This window comes from Acinonyx jubatus, chromosome F2 (genome assembly GCF_027475565.1).
Source record: "Acinonyx jubatus isolate Ajub_Pintada_27869175 chromosome F2, VMU_Ajub_asm_v1.0, whole genome shotgun sequence".
NCBI lineage: Eukaryota > Metazoa > Chordata > Mammalia > Carnivora > Felidae > Acinonyx > Acinonyx jubatus.
In genome coordinates this window covers 34,939,566-34,959,290 of record NC_069394.1, presented here as the reverse complement: position 1 = coordinate 34,959,290, position 19,725 = coordinate 34,939,566, and the positions used below count along the sequence as shown (strand labels likewise).

General features: G+C 36.4%; 1 protein-coding gene across 1 annotated transcript in view; it reads right to left on the bottom strand.

Annotated features, from left to right (window-relative positions):
- Window positions 1-524: 524 nt before the first annotated feature.
- The window catches only part of UBR5 (ubiquitin protein ligase E3 component n-recognin 5), a 136,425-nt gene continuing 117,224 nt past the window's right edge, over window positions 525-19,725 (bottom strand). The window contains exons 48-59 of the mRNA XM_053208245.1: window positions 18,362-18,605; window positions 16,811-16,922; window positions 16,093-16,237; window positions 14,907-15,037; window positions 12,967-13,027; window positions 10,477-10,652; window positions 10,167-10,251; window positions 8,628-8,783; window positions 8,163-8,276; window positions 6,568-6,712; window positions 5,237-5,322; window positions 525-1,700 (exon numbers count right to left, since the gene is read on the bottom strand). Of these exons, the coding sequence (XP_053064220.1) occupies window positions 1,488-1,700; window positions 5,237-5,322; window positions 6,568-6,712; window positions 8,163-8,276; window positions 8,628-8,783; window positions 10,167-10,251; window positions 10,477-10,652; window positions 12,967-13,027; window positions 14,907-15,037; window positions 16,093-16,237; window positions 16,811-16,922; window positions 18,362-18,605 (1,668 nt within the window). The 3' untranslated portion in view covers window positions 525-1,487. The remainder of the gene's footprint in view (window positions 1,701-5,236; window positions 5,323-6,567; window positions 6,713-8,162; window positions 8,277-8,627; window positions 8,784-10,166; window positions 10,252-10,476; window positions 10,653-12,966; window positions 13,028-14,906; window positions 15,038-16,092; window positions 16,238-16,810; window positions 16,923-18,361; window positions 18,606-19,725) is intronic.

Here is a 19,725-nt window from a genome sequence, read left to right as displayed (position 1 = left end):
GTGCCTTTGAACATGAAAAACATCCCAAAGGCTAGGAGTCCTCTAAAGGAACTGAAAGGTAGAGATTTCAGAGAATTTCTCTCATTTTCAATATGTAAAGTGACTAGTTTTAAGTCACCTTTTGAAGACTTAGTGAAGAAAACAGTGTTCTTTATGCCATTGAGTAAAGCTACTAAAACCATAAGAATTTAGAGATTGGTACTAGGCTACATAATTAATGGGTCATCAAAAAAAGAACCTGTCACTTAGTTACTAAGTATAAGTGAGTTAACTTCCTATGCCAAGTAAGGGTCACACTTCACGTCCCTCATTTGTAAAAAGAAAAGGTGGCCTGGCCAGTGCCATTCAGGATTCTCTGCTAACTGTAAAATGTGGACTAATTTACTTCTCTTTCTTATAGTCCATGTGTATATAAACTTTCAGTTCTTTAAATCAAAAATTTTTATGCACACAACCATGTTGGTGTATTACCCTTAGTTTAAAAATGTACAACTACATAAATAAAAACTATTGTTTCTTCAATATTACTTGACATTTCTTCTGTAATTTCTTTATTTAAAAAAGTAAATGTAACAAGATACTTAAAAAAGGCTAGATACAAAAGTAGTTAAGCTGCTCACGAACATTTAAAATTTTCCAAAATGTATCTTCAATAATCATGATCTTATAAAACATTTTACAGTTATCAGAAAGTGCCCAGGCTGAGTTTACATAACTGAAATACCTTAGTACAAATGTCTAGTTAGAACTGAAGTGCAGTAACCTCCTGACTGACTGCTCATTGAAATAGGGATACAAAGAAAAAAAAGTTGATTGTGATAAAGTATTGTGCATTGGCCCCATCATATGTACAAAAAAAGTGCCCTTACTCAAATGAACAAATTACATGCAAAATATTAGTGATATCATTTAATATCCTAGAGCTCAATGCAGCTAAAATAAACCGCAATAAAAGTGGTTTTCATAGGTAAAAGTGATTTCATCTCTAAGATCTGAATGTCCAGAACTTTTTACAAGTTCCATATACATGATACACAATTGCAGCCAACCACAAATTAAACACCATAAAAAAAGTTAAAATGAAAACACAGAACATACTTAATTTTTTATTTTGAAATTCCCTATTCCCTCTATACAAGAACCTTTGCTGAAACACTTTCCACAAAGGCAGCAGTGAATTTTCAGAACATTTTACATTTTTCCCCTCAGCAAAAAGATAAATCACAGTGTAAATTATGTTGTTCTGCTGTCATCTTTGGCTGGGGTTAGACCCAGAAGTTGTTGACTAGCAAACCATTATAGTCAAATGTTGCTAGTGCTCCTCAGGCCTTTAAGCTACAAACTCAGCAAGGAATGTTTGCATTTAATCTCTTTAAGGTACCACCAGGGTGTGACAGCATTAACTTCCATAAACTTTTATAGACAAATGGAAAAAAATCTACAAAATTAGCTAGTAATATTACACAGCAATACACACTTTTTATACTCTACACAAAACCAAAATTCTTGGTCTTAATGGCGAGTAGCAACTTCTGTTTGAGAATCTGTTTAGAGGAATAGAGTGGGACGTAAAGTCGAGAAATACAAGTGTTTGCGGTAGGAAGATGTTGGTCATCTGGTGGTCTTATTGTGATTGAGGGCATAGGCTGAAATCCTTCTTCACTGGCTGGTAATGATGGGCTTGATGTCCAAAAGTAAACCTAAACAGGAGTATAATAATTACAATTTTGGCTTTTAATATAATAACATGAACTCTGCCAACATCTACACAGAACCCCATTCTTAAGGTAAAACCTACAGAGGGATAGGATTTTGAATGGGGTTTTAAATTTATTTCTTGCACTGGGGTGCCTGGGTGGCTCAGTCGGTTAAGTGTCTGACTTCAGCTCAGGTCATGATGTCACAGCTTGTGTGTTCAAGCCCTGCATAGGGCTCTGTGCTGACCGCTCAGAGCCTGAAGCCTGTTTCGGAGTCTGTGTCTCCCTCTCTCTCTGCCCCTCTCAAGAAAGGTTCAGGGTCAAAAGAGAAAAAAGTGTCAGGTATGTAGAAAAGTGACTATATTTCAGGGCCTCAGTTTCTCTGTGGGCCTTTCTAGTTGGTTAAATTCCACAAAGTATCGTTTAGTGGAAATAGGGCACAAAATCTCTAAAGAGTTCAAAGACTCAGTTTATGGGTTCTAGCCCCACATCAGGCTCTGCATTAACAGCTCAGAGCCTGGAGCCTGCTTCAGATTCTATGTCTCCCTCTCTCTGCCCTTCCCCTGCTTGTGCTCTTTCTCAAAAATTGTTGGAAAAAAAAAAAGTCTCTTATAGTTTGCCTCTCTATTTTTCCTTCCCTTCCTCTATGATCCTCTGTTAAGTTTCTTAAATTCCACATAGAAAAGGTTTTTTTTTAAGTAATCTCTACATACAACATAGGGCTCGAACTCACAAGAATGACATGTTCCAGCAACCTGAACCAGCCAGGAGCCCACAGGCAAACTTTTTTATAAATATAGTATCATACTATATATTTTCCTTATGATTGTCTTAATAATACAGTTATATGGGGTGCCTGGGTGGCTCAGTAAGTGTCCAACTCTTGATTTTGTCTTAGGTCATGATCTCACAGTTTGTGAGATCAAGCCCTGCATTGGGCTCTGTGAGAGTACGGAGCCTGCTTGGGATTGTCTCTTCCTCTCTGCCCCTCTCCCACTTGTTCTCCCTCTCCCTCTCAAAATTAAATAAAAACTTAAAAAAAATACAATAATGTACAAAATATGTGTAATGCACTGTTTACTAATATAAAAACTTTAGTAAAATTTTGGGGGGAGTCAGAAGTTATACTCAGATTTTCAACTGTGCAGTAGATTGGTGCCCTTAACCCCCATAATGATTTGCTTTCCTGAAGAATGGTTTTATGAGAAATCTTATCTAATTCTCTAGAAGGGGCAGAAAAAGAAACTCTAAGTGTCAGGTCTATACAATCTTCAAAGAACTTTACATATATATGTATATGTGTGTGTGTGTATTTTTGAGAGAGAGAGAGTGCGCACATGAGCAGGGAAGGGGAAGAGAGAGAGAGAAGGAGACACAAGAGTCCAAAGAACGCTCCAGGCTCTGAGCTGTCAGTACAGAGCCCAATGTGGGCTCGAATTCATGAGCCATGAGATCATGACCTGAGCTGAAGTTGGATGCTTAACTGAGTCATCTAGATACCCCCGCAAAGAACTTTAAGGACTGGAAGATGCTCTAGAGACAAAGCTGGTCTAATCTACTCATTTTACAGGTAAAAAAAACAAAGTTAATGTAAAATGTTTCTCCAAGGTTGTATATGGCTAGGTAGGGTAGATAACTACCATTGCTGGAGAGTCAAGAAGCTGGAAGAAAAGAAATACTACAGGACTTTTCAGAACTTTTACTAGTGAACTGTGACTCTCTAAGAGGAGGATAAACTATGTGGTCTTACCCATTAACCCAAAAACCCTAAAATTTGCAAGACTAGTAACCCAAGGAAGAAGAGTTTGCTCTGAATGGTCTGTTATATTCTTATGTCCTTTAGTTTTTCTCCTCAGCACATCAGGATAAAACCAACAATTGTGAAGCATCCTTCTCACAAGAGGAGGGGAGAAACCCCTTGATATAATGCTTAAGCCCTGTAAATAGGAGTGACCCTCAAATTAAAGCTGTTAATAGGAAATCCTGAGGCCCTTTACAAAGGGAGATCTTTCATTTTAAAGACTGAATAGTTAGCAAATTTTCTTCCAGTGGAAGGCAGAAACTACAGTGAAATTTAACTTGACTGACTGGACTAAGGATACATTAGGTTTAAAAACAAAGTTAGTACTAGGGAATAGTTTAAAAAAAAAAAAAGTCCATCAGAACCTTAGAATTTATACCAGATAGCCAATCATTTTTATCTCTGTTTTTGATAGGTCTTACTGAACCGATAATGGGCTCTTAAAGAAACAAGGTAACTGAATCAAAAAACTGAGTACAGGTGGTCCTGAAACCATGCACACTGGTAGAGACTTTAGGGTCCACAAGATTGGGAAAGTTGAATTATATGGAATCCACCTAGGGAAGAACCTAAGTAGAAATTACCAGAGTGGCTAAACCAAGAACAGAACTAGCTAAAAGGACTACTGAACAACTTGTTTCACTATAGTGCAGAAATATTGGAAGACTCCTGGGTCCATTTAAAAATTAAGTAGTGCTGGGCACCTGGGAGGCATAGTCGTTAAGTTAATTAGCATCAGACTTTGGCTCAGGGCACGATCTCATGCTCCGTGGGTTCAAGCCCCACGTCAGGCTTTGTGCTGACAGCTTAGAGCCTGGAGCCTGCTTCATATTCTGTGTTTCCTTCTCTCTCTGCCCCTCCCCCGCTCATGCTGTGTCTCAAAAATGAATGTTTAAAAAAATTTAATGAAAAAAAAAATCAAGGATGCTAAATGCAGACTCCCCCACTCCAAAAAATAAGTTACTACTGAGCTGGAGATAAATGGGAAACTGTCAAGTTTTGTGCTTTCCCACACACTAACCATTTCCCCTCTCTCAGATAAAATTGGAGAATATATCTAGAAACTGGATTTTTAAAAATATATTCCACAAGAAGTATGGTTGTTAATTACTAAGAACTAAGGCTGGTTTGATAGGGAAGACGTAGCAAAGAACCATGAGGAATATGGCAGAAAGGATCTCTGGAATTTTCTAGGTAAGGAACATCCCACAAATTTCTCAAATAAAGTCTAGTGAAGACTACCTTTCAAGACTGATGGACAGGTTGATTTGGTTATGGATATACTCAAGGATAGACATAGATTCCACTGACTTGGTAGGCTTTCACTATGATCAAAGTTTATATTATGATTCTAAAAATAAGTAGTAACATTAAAATCACAGACTTAATACATATCATAAGCTACTCTATTCTTAGTACACTATACAGATAGCAATCAAGATACTATTTAGAAATTTTGCAAAGGCTTGCCACTGGTCAAAAGGATTAAGGATATATAAAAGGAGCAGCCAGCATATGTAATAAGCACTATAGGGAAAAAGAAACATTTGTCTCAACAATCAACTGGTATTTTCTTCTGGGACTAAGAAAACCAAAACTGCCTTATATTTCTGACCTTCTATAATTGTCCTTAACCAAAATTAAAATGACCAACCATTACAAACTTAAAAGGTTATCATACACAGTATTTTAACATTTCATATTTTGTTTTGCTAATTTTGTAAAAGTTTTAACTTACAAGATCTTGTCGTTCTGTCATGCTCATTTTCTCTACTATTGACCAGAACCAACGCTTGAACTGCAAGAGCTTCTCAGCATTTTCTCCTATGAAAAATATAAATCCAATATACTGTACCAATTATTACTTTAAAACACTGCTTCTTATAAAAAATAGATACAGAACTGTTATTTAGGATCAGGGGTTTAATTCCTAATATAGGAAATTAGGACCATTTGTATAATGTAAAACTTCTATAGTTCATTACTCAATCCTGACTTAAGATGACCAACAAAAATGGATCATCAGCCTCAAAACTGATCATCAATACTTTAATCCTATCTGTTGAACTTGCACCAGTGCTTCACAAATTTTAATGAATTTACAAATTACTTGGGGATCTTTTTAAAATACAGATTCGCATCTACTAGGTCTGGGAGAAGGGAGGAAAAGAACTGAAATTCTGCATTTCTAAAACACTTCTAGATGACACTGATGCTGCTAATCTGAGGATCATATATGGAGGGTCCTTAGGTATTTATTTTTCCCTCTTAGGTTTTTGGTTTGTAAATGAGACAAATTCTCATCTCACCAGTATTGAAAACTATACTAAAAAGTAGCACAGAAACTATTTTACATGAATCTATACGTTGTCAAGCATGAAGAAAAAACAAAATTTAACTTGCTATAATTTAGCTGAAGCTGTTTGCAAAATATGAAAAAGGGGGAAAAAATCAGTGCCTTCACGTAGGCAATAATTTTGGACTATAGGTGTAATCCTTCCATAAGGAATTTCATGGCTTCCAGTGTCTTTATGGTATAGTCACAGCTCAAATTCTATTCCTAGGCCACTTGAAAACGAAGTGTTACAGAAAATCAGGCGCTGGAGGTAAATGTTATTCTAGGAGGAATATCACTACCTCTTGTTATTCTTTCTGGATTTTCCATGTGTTTGTATGTTATGTCTTTGTAAGTGAGCTCTGGGTCCAGTTCTACAGAGCAAACACCACGCAGTCAAATTCTTTAATTAGAGCGTCTAAAGAGATTAGGAGGAATTGGGAAAGGCCAATAGAACTGTCACATGGATTATATTTTCTTAGTATACAAAATCCATTTACATAGCTGCTCACCACAATGAAGTTTTACTTGTATTCAAGCTAAACCATATACTCTTTAAAAACCTAGAAATGTTAACCAAAGATTTAAGAATAACCTAATGCTAAGCCATCACAGTTCAATAATGTCTTAAAAATGTACACAAAAAGCCTTGAACACCTGAGTTATACAGCATTTCTAAACCCTGTAAATTTATCAAGTGTATTCCTTAAACAAACAGTCACAAAATTTCCTACCTGATTCATCATTGAAAGAGGTGAAACTGATCAACATCTGCACATTCACTTCACCACAGCCATTTACCAAAAGTCTAAAATCTTCTGCTGTTAAATCTTCTAATGAATTTTTGGGAAGCACATCCAGTAGACCTTTCCTCATTGCCTACAGAATATTTTAAAAATTACCTTTTTATTACTCTGAGTACTTTATTTTCCATGTAGCATTTTTTGTTGTTAAAGCCCAATATCTAACTTTAGCAGCCTAAGAATACTAGTTCTCATTTAAACCAGAGAGAAAGAAATAAAATTAAGTATTTTTAAATTGACAGATTCAAAAGAGAGGCAGAGGGGGGAAAAAAGGCATCATGAATAGGCAGGCAATAGGTTCAAAAGTGAAACCATATTGTTATACACCAGGATTTAACTGAAATAATTTACACATTAATAAAACAGGCTACTCATGAAGTAAGAATAGCTTCAATTTGTCAAACATGCTATCCTGTCACATGCTATGAAAAGTACGACAAAAGAACACAAACTCAAAATCTAGAGGCTCACTGAGAAATTACAACGTGCCATGAACTGTTCTTAAGCACCTTACATGTATTAATGCATTTAATTCTATCCTCATTTTGCAGAAGAGGGAACCAAGGCACAAAATACTTAAGTAGTTTGCTAGTGTCATATAACAGCTAAAGAGTGTTGCAGCCATGATTTGAATCCTGACAGTAGGACTTCAGAGCCTGCACAATTATTCCCAGCACAGAGATCAGAACACTTGACAAATACAGCAGGCCTGATGTTGCTCTTTAGAAGGCTCTCCTGGAGGGGGATGGTCCTTGGCTGGCATCTGGAAACTTGGTTTTTGGAATGTTCCCCCTACATTACTGATACGGCTGTTCTGAATGCCTGGAGCAATGAACCCTGCTGTGCCAGCTTACCTAGACTATTTGTGCAGACAATGTGACTTATGATGAACACATGCCTCTAACAGTCTAAATTTCAGTAATCAGGGCTGGCTGCATAGGCAGAAAATGCTTACAGGACTGGCCTCTAATATAAAACCTGAGCTGTGACTCTTAAGCAGGCTTCTCTAAACACAAACACTGTCCATGTGTTTCTAATTCACTATTGGAGGAAAGAAGTATATTCTTTGTGACAACCCATGGCCCCAGAGAGAGAACTTTGGAAGCCTGCACCTAGATTCCTCCAGATTTGGTTTGATGTACTTTTTTCCCTTGCCGGGAGTCCTTTTGCTACAATAAACCATAACTATCAGTACTATTGCCTTGGAGTCCTTCTAGTCAGTCGCCTTCAAGTATGGGTGGTGGTAGGACCCCAAAACAGTAGTCATTTCAGTTCCACAAGAATCCTTTCTGAACTTTTACTCACCAAATTGACTTTGATGATCATATAGTTTATCCAAGTAGTTTTACCCAACAGAAGGTGAATGCTTGGTCTGGATTCAGGTGTAACTTACACTGTACATAAATTAATTTGGTTTAAAAATTTTAACCTTTTATAGGCAAGCTGAATACACTCTGAAATAGTTTACCACATGAAGACACAAATAGCCTCATCAGATCAAATAACACTTTTGAGAAAATACTCACATGTAATGGCTGTTCTGCAACTACCAACATTCTGTGTTCTGCATATTTCCGCACATATTCATACACATTCTGAGGAGTGACTGGTATATTTACACCATTAGGAATAAGTTCAACCTGTAATAATTTAGCACTGCCATTTAAAAGCAATTTGGTCAAAGCAGTAGTAAGTCTACAGTTCATAAAATAATTCCCTAAAATTCTAAAATCTAAACACAAATTGCTGACCAATATCTAAGGGATGCAAGAATTTAGGCCTAAATAAGCACTAAAAACTACCTTTCAGTCTGTCTCATTAACCCTCCATCCTTCTCTCTATGCCTGTCAGTCCAGTGTGTCTTTTCTCTGCATGTTTGTTGTGTGTGTCTCTCGCTCTATGTCCCCATCCAAACTGCTTCTGTATAAAATAAGCACAACAGACTAACCAAATTCTCTTGCCAGAATCAGAAAGTTACATATTTGCTTTACCTGTCCTCCACCCTCTTCTTTACACAAGTCAATTGCAAATGCCAAATCCATTGCAGAGAAAACAGCATCAGCATCTGAACTCTGAGAAGCGAGGATAAGTTGCCGTAAACTCTCATACATCACAGGGTCAAAAAAAGCAAAATCATGCCAATTGACCTAAGGAAGTAATCATATGGAACTCAATTATAAAACATCTTCACTACAATTTTATCTACTTTGAAGGTATAAAGAATAATATTCCACTAAGTATATTAAAACTGATTTAAAAAGATAAAATTTTAATCTTTGGCTCTGATAACATTTAATTTTCAAGGTATAAAAAATGTAACATATATTTTGGAAAAAAAAAAAAAAGCCAGTAATGGAGGAGTAAATCCTGCATTAATTATTAAACAATGATTATGCTAAGCAGCTGGTCCTTAATATATATCCTATTTAGTCTTGATTATAATAAAATAGATTATTAATTCTAGATGATGAATCTGATGCTCAAAGGAATTCAATAACTTGTTGACAGTCATATCATTGGGTTATACTGGAGTCTATTTGATTCCATGATCTTTTCCATAAACCTCGTTAAAGAATCCACATATCAACATTTCTGAGCTGTTGCTGAGCTTTAAACCTAGTTCTTCTTTGGACAAGAACATTTAGCTGGAATATTTTAAGAATTCAACAGGGTCAGAGTTAAAATATATATATATATACACATATATATACATATATATGTGTATATATATGTGTATATATATATATACACACACATATATATACACCCACATACATATGATATGCTGTATTAATAGAAAACTATTCATCAGTGAATGTGATTAAAAAAAATCGACTACAGCTTTAACAGTGTTAATTTGTATCAGATGTGCGATATACATTGCTGGAAAAGACTAAAATATTTCATTGTTTTGTGTCAAGTAATTTCTTTATAATACCTTTAAAACACTGGCAGTTACATTTTAAACCAAAAGCTGCATAGTTGGTATTATACATTAATTTTAAAGGATGTGGTTTTTTTCCCCTCCTCCCAGTATAAAAAGAATGTGCAGGCAGGCAAACTATCAAAGCATATAAGGAAATTAAGCTAATTCTATCACCCAGAGATAAAGATCAAGCATGCTATGCTGGATTTTCTTACATTCTTTTGTCCCCCTCCCTCCTGTACATCTTACACAGATTTTTGAAGCCAACAATGCTCTTTTCAATAAAATACTACTACTTCCACTACCACCTGTTTGAACAAATAATAATCGTTAAAATCTATTGAGCACTTACCAGGCACTATATAGTTTTACCATTTTCTAAATGGGAAAATCTGCGATAGGTGTCAGGGGATTTGTCTGCAACAAGATCCAGGTCTGTCAGACACTGTCAAACCCACCTGTGTCACCCACTCTGCTATGCTATCTCCTCCATGTATTGAGATTTTTTTTCCCATGTCATTAAAGGTTTGAAAATGACTTATAATGGCTATAAAAGGAAAATTTTGCAATTGTAAAAGCAGTTAGGTTCATTAAAATCACTTACTTTCCTACCAAGCAACACTTTAATTACATGTCTATTCAATGTAATAGGACATAGTTCATTCTGTAACAGACATAGTCCAAGAATCCTAAAAATAAAAACAGGGAAATATATTTAAATTTGAAAATAATTCTAGAACATATATAACCCCACACATACATACATAATATATATACAGTATTTTGAGAAATTTTCTACAGCCTCATTTCTAATCAGTATGAAATAGAGCATATACACATTTTAAAAACTGTTTTAGAAAAGTCTTGAACTGAAATTTTATAAAAATTCAAATGTAAGATTAGGATTATTTTACCTGCCAATGTTTCTGAAACAATTCAACCTTGCTTCTGTGTTTTTGCCAGGCCGTGGAGTATAAAATCCTCTTTTTCCAGGTTGGTAAAACAAAGGGGCATTATCGTCACCATCATCTGTATCGTCTAAATCCATATCTACAACACTTCGACTAGAACCATGACGCTTTCGGTTTTCCTAATAATAGAATATCAGAGATTAAGTCCCCAAACTGATTTTTAAAACAAAACATATAAACTAGTCATTGAAATGACTAAAGTCATTTCTAAAGTCATTGAAAGTGAAGTCAGGCAGGTAAAGCAACATTTAAATGTAAATAAACTCTTTTTAAAGTTTATTTTGAGAGAGAGTGCATGCACATGGGGGAGGGGCCCAGAGAGAGGGAGAGAGAATCCCAAGCAGGCTCCATGCTATCAGTGCATAGCCCACGAGGGGCTCGATCTCACAAACTGAACTCTGAGATCATGACCCGAATTGAAATCCAGTTGGATGCCCTACTGACCCACCCAGGCGCCCCTGTAAATAAACTTTTAAATTCATCCTTTCAGAACTGTGGTACAGGAAGCTCAGGCCTGTTAAATCCTTCTCTGTCCATTTAAAAAAATCACTAATGAAAATGGTAGCTTCTTTCCCCTTAATTCCTCAAAGATATCTGTGCTGGATATAGAATTCTGGATTAACTTCTTGAGAGACAGACTGTAAGCAGGGGAGGAGGAGGGAGAGGGAGAGAGAAGGAATCCCAAGCAGGCTCTGCACTGTCAACACAGAGCCTAATGTGGGGCTTGATCTCATGAACCATGAGATCATGACCTGAGCCAAAACCAAGAGTTCGATGCTTAACTGACTGAGCCACCCAGGTGCCCCTGGATTGACAACTCTCTCTCTCTCTTTTTTTTTTTAATGTTTGTTTATTTTTGAGAGAGAGAGCAAGGGAGGGGCAGAGGGAGAGGGAGACACAGAATCTGAAGCAGGTTCCAGGCTCTGAGCTGTCAGCACAGACCCTGACATGGGGCTTGAACCCACAACTGTGAGATCGTGACCTGAGCTGAAGTCAAATGTTTAACCGACTGAGCTACCCAGGTGCCCCTGGATCGACAATTCTTAAAGCACTCTGAGGATGATGAACCACTGTCTTCTGGCCTATACCAGTTCTGATGAGAAATCCATGGTCTTTCAAATCAGTTTCTCTATACATAAGGCACTATTCTTTGCTTAGTTTTACAGCAGTTCGATGATAATATATAGTTTTCTTTCACTTTATCCTATTTAGGGTTCACTGAGTACCTTGAATCTATAAATCAATGTCGTGTACCACATTTGGTTAAGTTTTCAGTTACTATTTCTTCACATATTTTCCTGTTGCTACGGGAATACCTCTTCTTCTGGATACTCTAATGACTTGGATGTTTGATCTTTTGATATGGTCCCACAGATCCAAAAAATTGTTCTTTTGTTCAGAATCTTCTCTCTGTTCTTCAGAGTAGATAATTTCTATCTACAAGTTGACACTTTCCTATCATCTTCATTCTGCTATTGACCTATCTGGCGAATTTTTTTCTTTTAGATACTCTTTTAATTCTAAAATTTTCCCTTGGTTCTCTTTTAAAGTTTCTATTTCTCTGCTATGAACCTCTTTCAGTTCATTAGTGTTTATCTCATAGAGTATGAGATAAAATCTGTGGTAATTCCAACACAAGTAGTTCATCTTGAAGTTGGTATCTACTGGGTCTTTTCCCAGGAAAACTGGTTGGTCTTTCCTGGCTCTTTGTATTTTGGAATGCCTCCCGGGCCTTTTAAATATTATGTTGTGAAACTCTGGGTCTTGTTAAAATGATAGGGGAGAATGGTGATATTTTGCGGTTTTAGGAGGCAATCAACCTGGTTAGATTCAGACTGAAATGTCATATCTATGTGCAATGATTCCAGTAACAAATTTTCACAGTCTTCTATCATACTGTTTGGGTCTGCCCAGCACCATCTGTAATAGTCTGGGACTTGGACAATGGTTTCATACCACAGTTTAGTTCTCAGAGCCTTTTCTATCTTCCAACTATGGTGGGAGTAAAAGGGGATCAGCTTACTCTCGTGCCTGAAACAATACCATACCAGCTGTTTTTCAAGTTTTGACTTTCCTCTATAATCTGTATGCTATTGTCTACTTTTTAGAATCCTCAGGCAGTTCCTTTTCGCATTTTGTTCAGTTTTTAGTTGTAGTCAATGGAAGAGATAAGATTATACTGGGTTTGCTCCACCTTGAGTGGCAGTGAAGTTCTCAGGTAGCTCAAGAATGAAATACATCATGTGCTAAAAAAGCCTTCTTTACTGCTCTCCTCCACATGTCTCATTTTCTCTGCATCTTTGGCACTCAATTCTTCCTTAAGGAATAAGCCCTAAGAAATTCATGACATCTCTAAATTCAAGCTTAATTCAGGCTGTGCTAAATTAGAGTTCCAAGTGCTTATTATTAGCACATGTACAAAATATCTCTTACCTGTACCTTTTCTGAGGAGTCTAATAATCCAAGATCCAGGATACTATCAGCTCCATTTTCCCTAAAAACAAACAAAATAACCTTTCACATTCCAGATAACTGAAACTTCTAAAATTTAGTGTAGAGAAACATGCATTTGAATTTATAAGAATTTATAAATACATTTAAAGTTTTGAAATAAATACCTAGGGCACTTACTAGTCTTAGTGCATATATAAGAGCAGAGAAGTCAGTATTATATACACACAAAAAACAGATTTTACATGTGTGATTCAAGATAATGAGATAAAGGCTACCTGGTTTAAGACAAAATAAATGCAGTCTTCACAGGGGGACTGAAGATTAGGCTCACAGGGAGCATTGTAAGAGAACAGAAAATGTTCAGAAAGCAATCACAATGGGAACTGAATTCCTTAGTGTATTTAATTATTCTAGAATACTAATAAATTCACTATTTACTTTATAAAGCCAGCTGAAAGCAGTCTTCAAGTCTTCTACTGAATGCAAGTCTTTTACTTGCATTCAGTAGAAAATACTACTAATAATGCAAACCTTACATATGTTTAAGAAAGATTTTTATAAAATTTATTTATTGATTTACAGAGTACACACATGACCCAGGGAGGGACAGAAAGTGAGGGAGAGAGAATCCCAAGCAGGCTCCGCCAAAGTCGAGTCCGATGCCTAACCAACTCAGCCACACCCAGGAGCCCCCGTTTATAACCATCTTTTTATCAAAATGCACATTCCTCAAAACCTTTCCTATAATGGGCTGAGCTCTATCATGGTGTTGATTACGTCCAGAGACTGGGAAAAGGAATGAAGAAACAGCACATAAAAGCCCAGAGAAGAAAAAAAACGATTAACAGTAAAGAAAATAAACTTCTAGCAGTGGTCTTTTTGCTTCGACCATTCAAAGGCTATGAAACAGATAAGTGGCTATTAAGTTTCAGTGCTTAGCCTACCCACTTATCCATTTCTTAGGACTATATCCAATCCAAGTTCCTCATGTAAAATCATGACTAGGAAGAAAAGACAGAAATTTGCATCTAAAATAACACTTTGGGGTGCCTGGGTGGGTCAGTTGGTTATTAAGTGTCTGGCTTCAGCTCAGGTCATGATCTCATAGTTTGTGAGTTTTAGCCCCACATTGGGCTCTGTGCTGAGAGCTCAGCCTGGAGCCTGCTTCAGATTCTGGGTCTCCCCTTCTCTTTGCCCACCCTCCACCCCCACTTGCGATCTGTCTCTCTCTCTCAAAAATAAACATTAAAATGATGGGTACTGAGGAGGGCACCTTTTGGGATGAGCACTGGGTGTTGTATGGAAACCAATTTGACAATAAATTTCATATATTGAAAAAAAATAAATAAAAATAAACATTAAAAAAATAATAATTAACATTTCAAAGCCAAACTGGATATCAGAGTGGCCCCAGAACAGAAGGCACCAAATAAGTTTGGCATATCTTCCTGATGTCACCCTGGGAAAAGAATTATTTAGCTGTTAGATAATTTTAGGTTTTACAGTAAAAGAAATATATTACACAACAGAAAGCAAAAACTTACAGGAATTTTTTAAACAAATCAGAAGTCCTAAAAGAAATTTCATGCTTATGGCAAGAACTCAGGGACTACACACCAATTCCTTGAAGTATCTGGCCTCTGCCATCAGGGGTATTCTGGTAGAGAATTTGGGATGTACTTCTTTCAAGTAATTTCTAAATTTCAGGTATATAAAAGATTTTTAGAGCATAAGTCACGCCAAAATTCTACCTAATACATTTGAAACTCAACTGTCACTCGTGAATTTTAAGCCATCTCTTCAAAAAACATTTAATGTCATGTATTTGTAGTATAAATTTTATTTTTAGGATGTAGTGCCACCATATCTTAAAGTAGTTGATGTTTAAACTGAAATACCTTCCCAATTATATACTTTACCGTCCATGTGCTATAATGAGTTCCATGGCTTCATCCACTCTTGCTCTCAGAGAATCTTCACTTGCTAGAAGGAGAAGCAGCTGAGCTGGGGATAATTCCAACAGCATGCCGGTGATTTTACTTGCAAACGCCTGCAAACAATGAGCAAATGTGAGCAAATGTTACTTGCCCCTACTCTCTGAAACCTGTCTAAATCAACAATCTTTTATCCCAAAAAAAAAAGGAGAAAGAAAATTAAGAAACCTGGAAACAAAACATTTCTAAACCAGTAAGGTATTTTATTAAATGAGAAGCTTAATTATAGAGAACTTTGGTAGTCTTGTTAAAGCTAGTTTAAAATTTGTATGACAAGCCTTTATTTTTGATATCCATGAGTAAACACACAAATACTTGATTTCCATTTTTTCTCACTACAGAGAGGCAGAAACATTTCTTTCATGTAGGGCAGAAGAAAAGAAAGGGAGGGAAGAAGTAAAGGAGGGAGATGAAAGATGCCTATGTTTAAGGCTAAGGATTTACTGAAAGAAATATGTTATGTATAAAGACAAACAAAAAACCACTAGTTTATGTTTCATATTATATGAAAGAAACCTGACAGGACATTCAATATAAAAATCTCCTAGCAACAGGTAACAGCAATAAAGTACAGTATTTGCAATGTTTTAGCTACAACTTGTTAACAGATTAAAAAGTCTGCTTCAAAAGGTAACAATTTGTACAAATAAAGGTACAAATTGAACGCACAGATAATTCTTTAGCACACAAGGAACTTATCAGGTAGAAGCCAACTTAACATAGGTAGAAAAAACAAACCTCAAGCTACCCTCCAGCACATTTTGCAGCTTTCCCTCTTAAGCTTCCATTTTGTTACTACAGTCCTCAACCACCTGAATGGCCAGTAGCTAACAACTTTTTAAAATACCAGCTTTAATCCAAAAACAAAAAATGAGGATGCCCAAGTGGCTCAGTCGGTTAAGTGTCCGACTTTGGCTCAGGTCATGATCTCACAGTCTGTGGGTTTGAGCCCCATGTCGGGCTCTGCGCTGACAGTGCAGAGCCTGGAGCCTGCTTTGGATTCTGTGTCTCCTTCCCTTTCGCTGCCCCTCCCCTGCTCACACTGTGTCTCTCTCTTTTAAAAACAAAAATGGCACAGCCAGTTAAGAGGGACTAAGTGTACCATACATACTGGTTGCATTGCTTGCACTCGGGGATAAAGTCTCTCTCCAAGTGCCTGACGATGTGCTGGCAGAGGATCAGGATCATCACTAGGATTCCCTTCAGAAGCTGGTCTGAAGGGTCTAGTGTCAATGGAAAGCTGTCTTCTAAAGTCTCTGAAAGAAGAACAAAGCTATTATAATTCATCTCCCTTGTCTGCAAAATAACATCAGCACAACCAGTAATAGAGATGGAAAACCAAAGCATATAGGCAGCTCTAATTATCAAGATGGCAGAATGCTTAATAGATGATGGTTGGGAAATAAAGGTTTTCTAGACATTAATACTCAAAAATCTATAAATTTGTAATACATAGTTCAATTTGATTCTAAGGGAGTAGGACCATAAAATACCAGATTATCAAGAATCCACTCACATTTCCTAGGAGTTTTAGTCCAAATTAAATGCCACCCACCCTCATACAAAAATTAAGGTTTAAATATAATACAATTGCCACAATTAAAATTTTAAGACAAATTTAGGAAAGAATGAATGATAGTTATGTAATTTCAACTGCCCCTGGGTTTTTAAAGCAGAATATTTTAATAACAGTACAGTTACTATACATATACCCAAATACTAAAACTTTTCCTAAAAAATAGTCCATAATTGAGATCCTCTCATTCCAGGCCTACCTCCAATTTCATTCCCTAAGGTGGTATTCAATAAAAGAAACAAAATTATCTCACCTATCTCGATCTCTCCGAGAACCTGCTCGCAAGCCACTACTCCTCCTCATTTCCCTTTCTCTCTCCCTTTCCCGATCCCTCTCTCCTCTGTTCCTTAATCTCTGCATTAAACCTGAAAGAAAATATAAAACATAACTTTGTTTAGATAAATGTAAATGAAACTATTTTAACTGTCAAAGTTAATGCGAGGACATGAGACCAACTTAAGAACATGACAGGTGAAAATTACCTCCCTTAACATCTGTTAGTACCTTCCACTCATTCTCCCTATGGTTTTGAAGGCTAGGGGTAATTATATAGAATGTACTTGGCTCGCAATAGATGTTCGATCAGTATGTATTTAATGAATTATGTCACAGTTGTGAAATGATATATAGCAACTGGGGCTGTTAGTTTTACCATAAATAATGCTGAAGTTTCGTATATGATTAGAGTCAGATTTATTTAGTTTTGGGCATTAAGCAAAATATAGGCCACCCAAAACATCAGCTACTATTATTTTCAAACCTTAACCATAAGCCAGAGTATGGTTTCCTAAAGAATGTGCAGGAAACAGTGATTTCTAAAATGTTATGACTTCCCAAGGCTCCCTCATTCACATCTGCCATTTTCTTTTTATTGTAAGACTATAGAAAGTCAAACGGTAAAACTAATGATGAAAGGCTGCAGGGCTCTCCCCATCTTTTCATCCTCAATCCTTCCTAGAGCTCATTGAGCCTAGTCTATGGTGGCATTTTTCAGAACTCAATACAACAGCACTACAGCCTAGGTGAAATACAGGATTTTCTTATTAGTAATGCCCTCTCGCTGAATTAGCTACCTATGAAATGACAATCTTCTGCCCCTTATTTATATGAATCCCCAATTATGCCTACTTAAGGCATCTGTCATTTTCACAGATCTTTTTAATTTGAAAATTAGGTAAGAATCCTAATCCCAAAGTGCTGGTCCTCAAAGAGGTAGAGCTTACAGTAGGATATTAATAAAGAAAATCTTATTACCAAAAAAACAATGTCTTGTTAAATTATACAGTGAGGTTAGTAACACAGTCAACCAATCTACATTTGGTTGCAAGCTCTGTGTCTCATTGGGGACCAGTATCAACTCTGCACATTGTCCTTTGAATAGCACTGCTCTAGAGAAAAGGATTTTCAGTGTCTGTACTAATTAAATACACAGGGGTGATGGAAATAATGTAATGTGCTCACTGAATTTTTCTGTTACCATAGAGCTTACAACTTCCCACTCCTCAAAACATGTAACAATTGAGAGGAGAAACTCACTAGTACCATCACAAACATTTATGAAAACATGGCAGTAAAAGAACAAAGTCCTAATCTGTTGACTAGAATAGTTTAAATAAGAATAAATCACTAATCTAGAATATAATTGTATAAAAATGGAAATGTGCAGTAAAGTTCTCCCACTATAAATACATTTAACTGTGACTGTAATTGTTTTTGCTCAAATAAGAATGTTTTTTCCTCTTAATCCCCTTCACCAAGTCCGTCTATCCAAATAATTTTTATGATGTTTATTATCTGTACTTACTCGTATGAGTGCCTTTGTTGGCATTTTGGATACAATCTAAATTTGGCAGTTTTTCATTTGACAAAAAAGCTTGTGCAATGGCTGTATAAAAACTTCGTGCTACACCACTGCCCTCTCCTGGTTCATCCTTAAATGTGACTTTTACTCTGTGTACAGCCATTGGTGTAGTAGCACATCTTCGACCAAAGTGATTGTTAAGCTGCCTCATGGTCTGCTGAATAAGAAGATCTCGATCGCGATCAACCTATGAAAACACCAGAGAGTAGTAAAGTTCTATGTTAGAAACCACCTTGAAATTTTCCTATGTAAAATCTGAAAATGTAATTTTAGCTTCCTGTTGACAGTTTAACTACAAAGTAATGTGGATTCTTAGAAGCTTATACATTCCACATAAGAAACATTCTAAAGCATACAGGAATGTCCTGCATTAAATCAGGATAATGGAATTAAACTCAATTCTAACATTTTCTTTGTTGTTGTTTTTCAAACTTTTATTTATTTATTTTGAGAGAGACAGAGAGAGCACAAGCAGGAATGGGCACAGAGAGAGAGAATCCCAAGCAGGCTCCACTTTGCCAGCACAGAGTCCAACCTGGGGCTCGATCCCATGAAACCGTGAGATCATGACCTGAGCTAAAAACAAGAGTCAGACGCTTAACCGACTGAGCCACCCAGGCGCCCCCTAAATTCTAACATTTTCTAAGTAAGTTCATTGGAAAACAGCAATCTGTTCAATTTTGGAATATACTAGGATCAATTCCAAGTGAATCAAAAGTATGTGTTGTGTAAAAAACAGCAAATACTAGAAAACATGGGATATTCCTTTGGTGACAAAAAAGCACAAAGTATAAGAAAAATGACAAGCTGGGAAAAGCAACTGGTGCCTTCTATTACAGACAGGTATTCATGAGTAGTATACATATTACTGTTAAGATGTGTTTCTAAAAAAATTGAGAAAAACTTAATAGAAAATGGGCAAAATGTACCAAACAGTTCACAGAAAAAGTAATATTCTTAGATATATGAAACAATGTTTAACTTGCTCATAAGAAAAAGCAAATTAAAACTACTCTAAGATGCACATATTGGATGGGCAAAAATCTAAAACTCTGACAAACTGCTGGCAGAACTATAGAGAATCAGGCATTCTTGTATTAATGTTGCAAGTGCAAAAATATGTAACCATCAGGCAGAAGTATTTTCCAGTATTTGCCAAAATTATATATGCATATGCCCTTTAACCCACGTCTAGGTTCTATGTCTAAGAATCTCTTTTTTGTTTAAATTTTGTTTTATTTATTATTGAGAGAGAGAGAGAGAGAGAGAGAGAAAGAGCGAGCGTGAGCAGGGGACGAGCAGAGAGA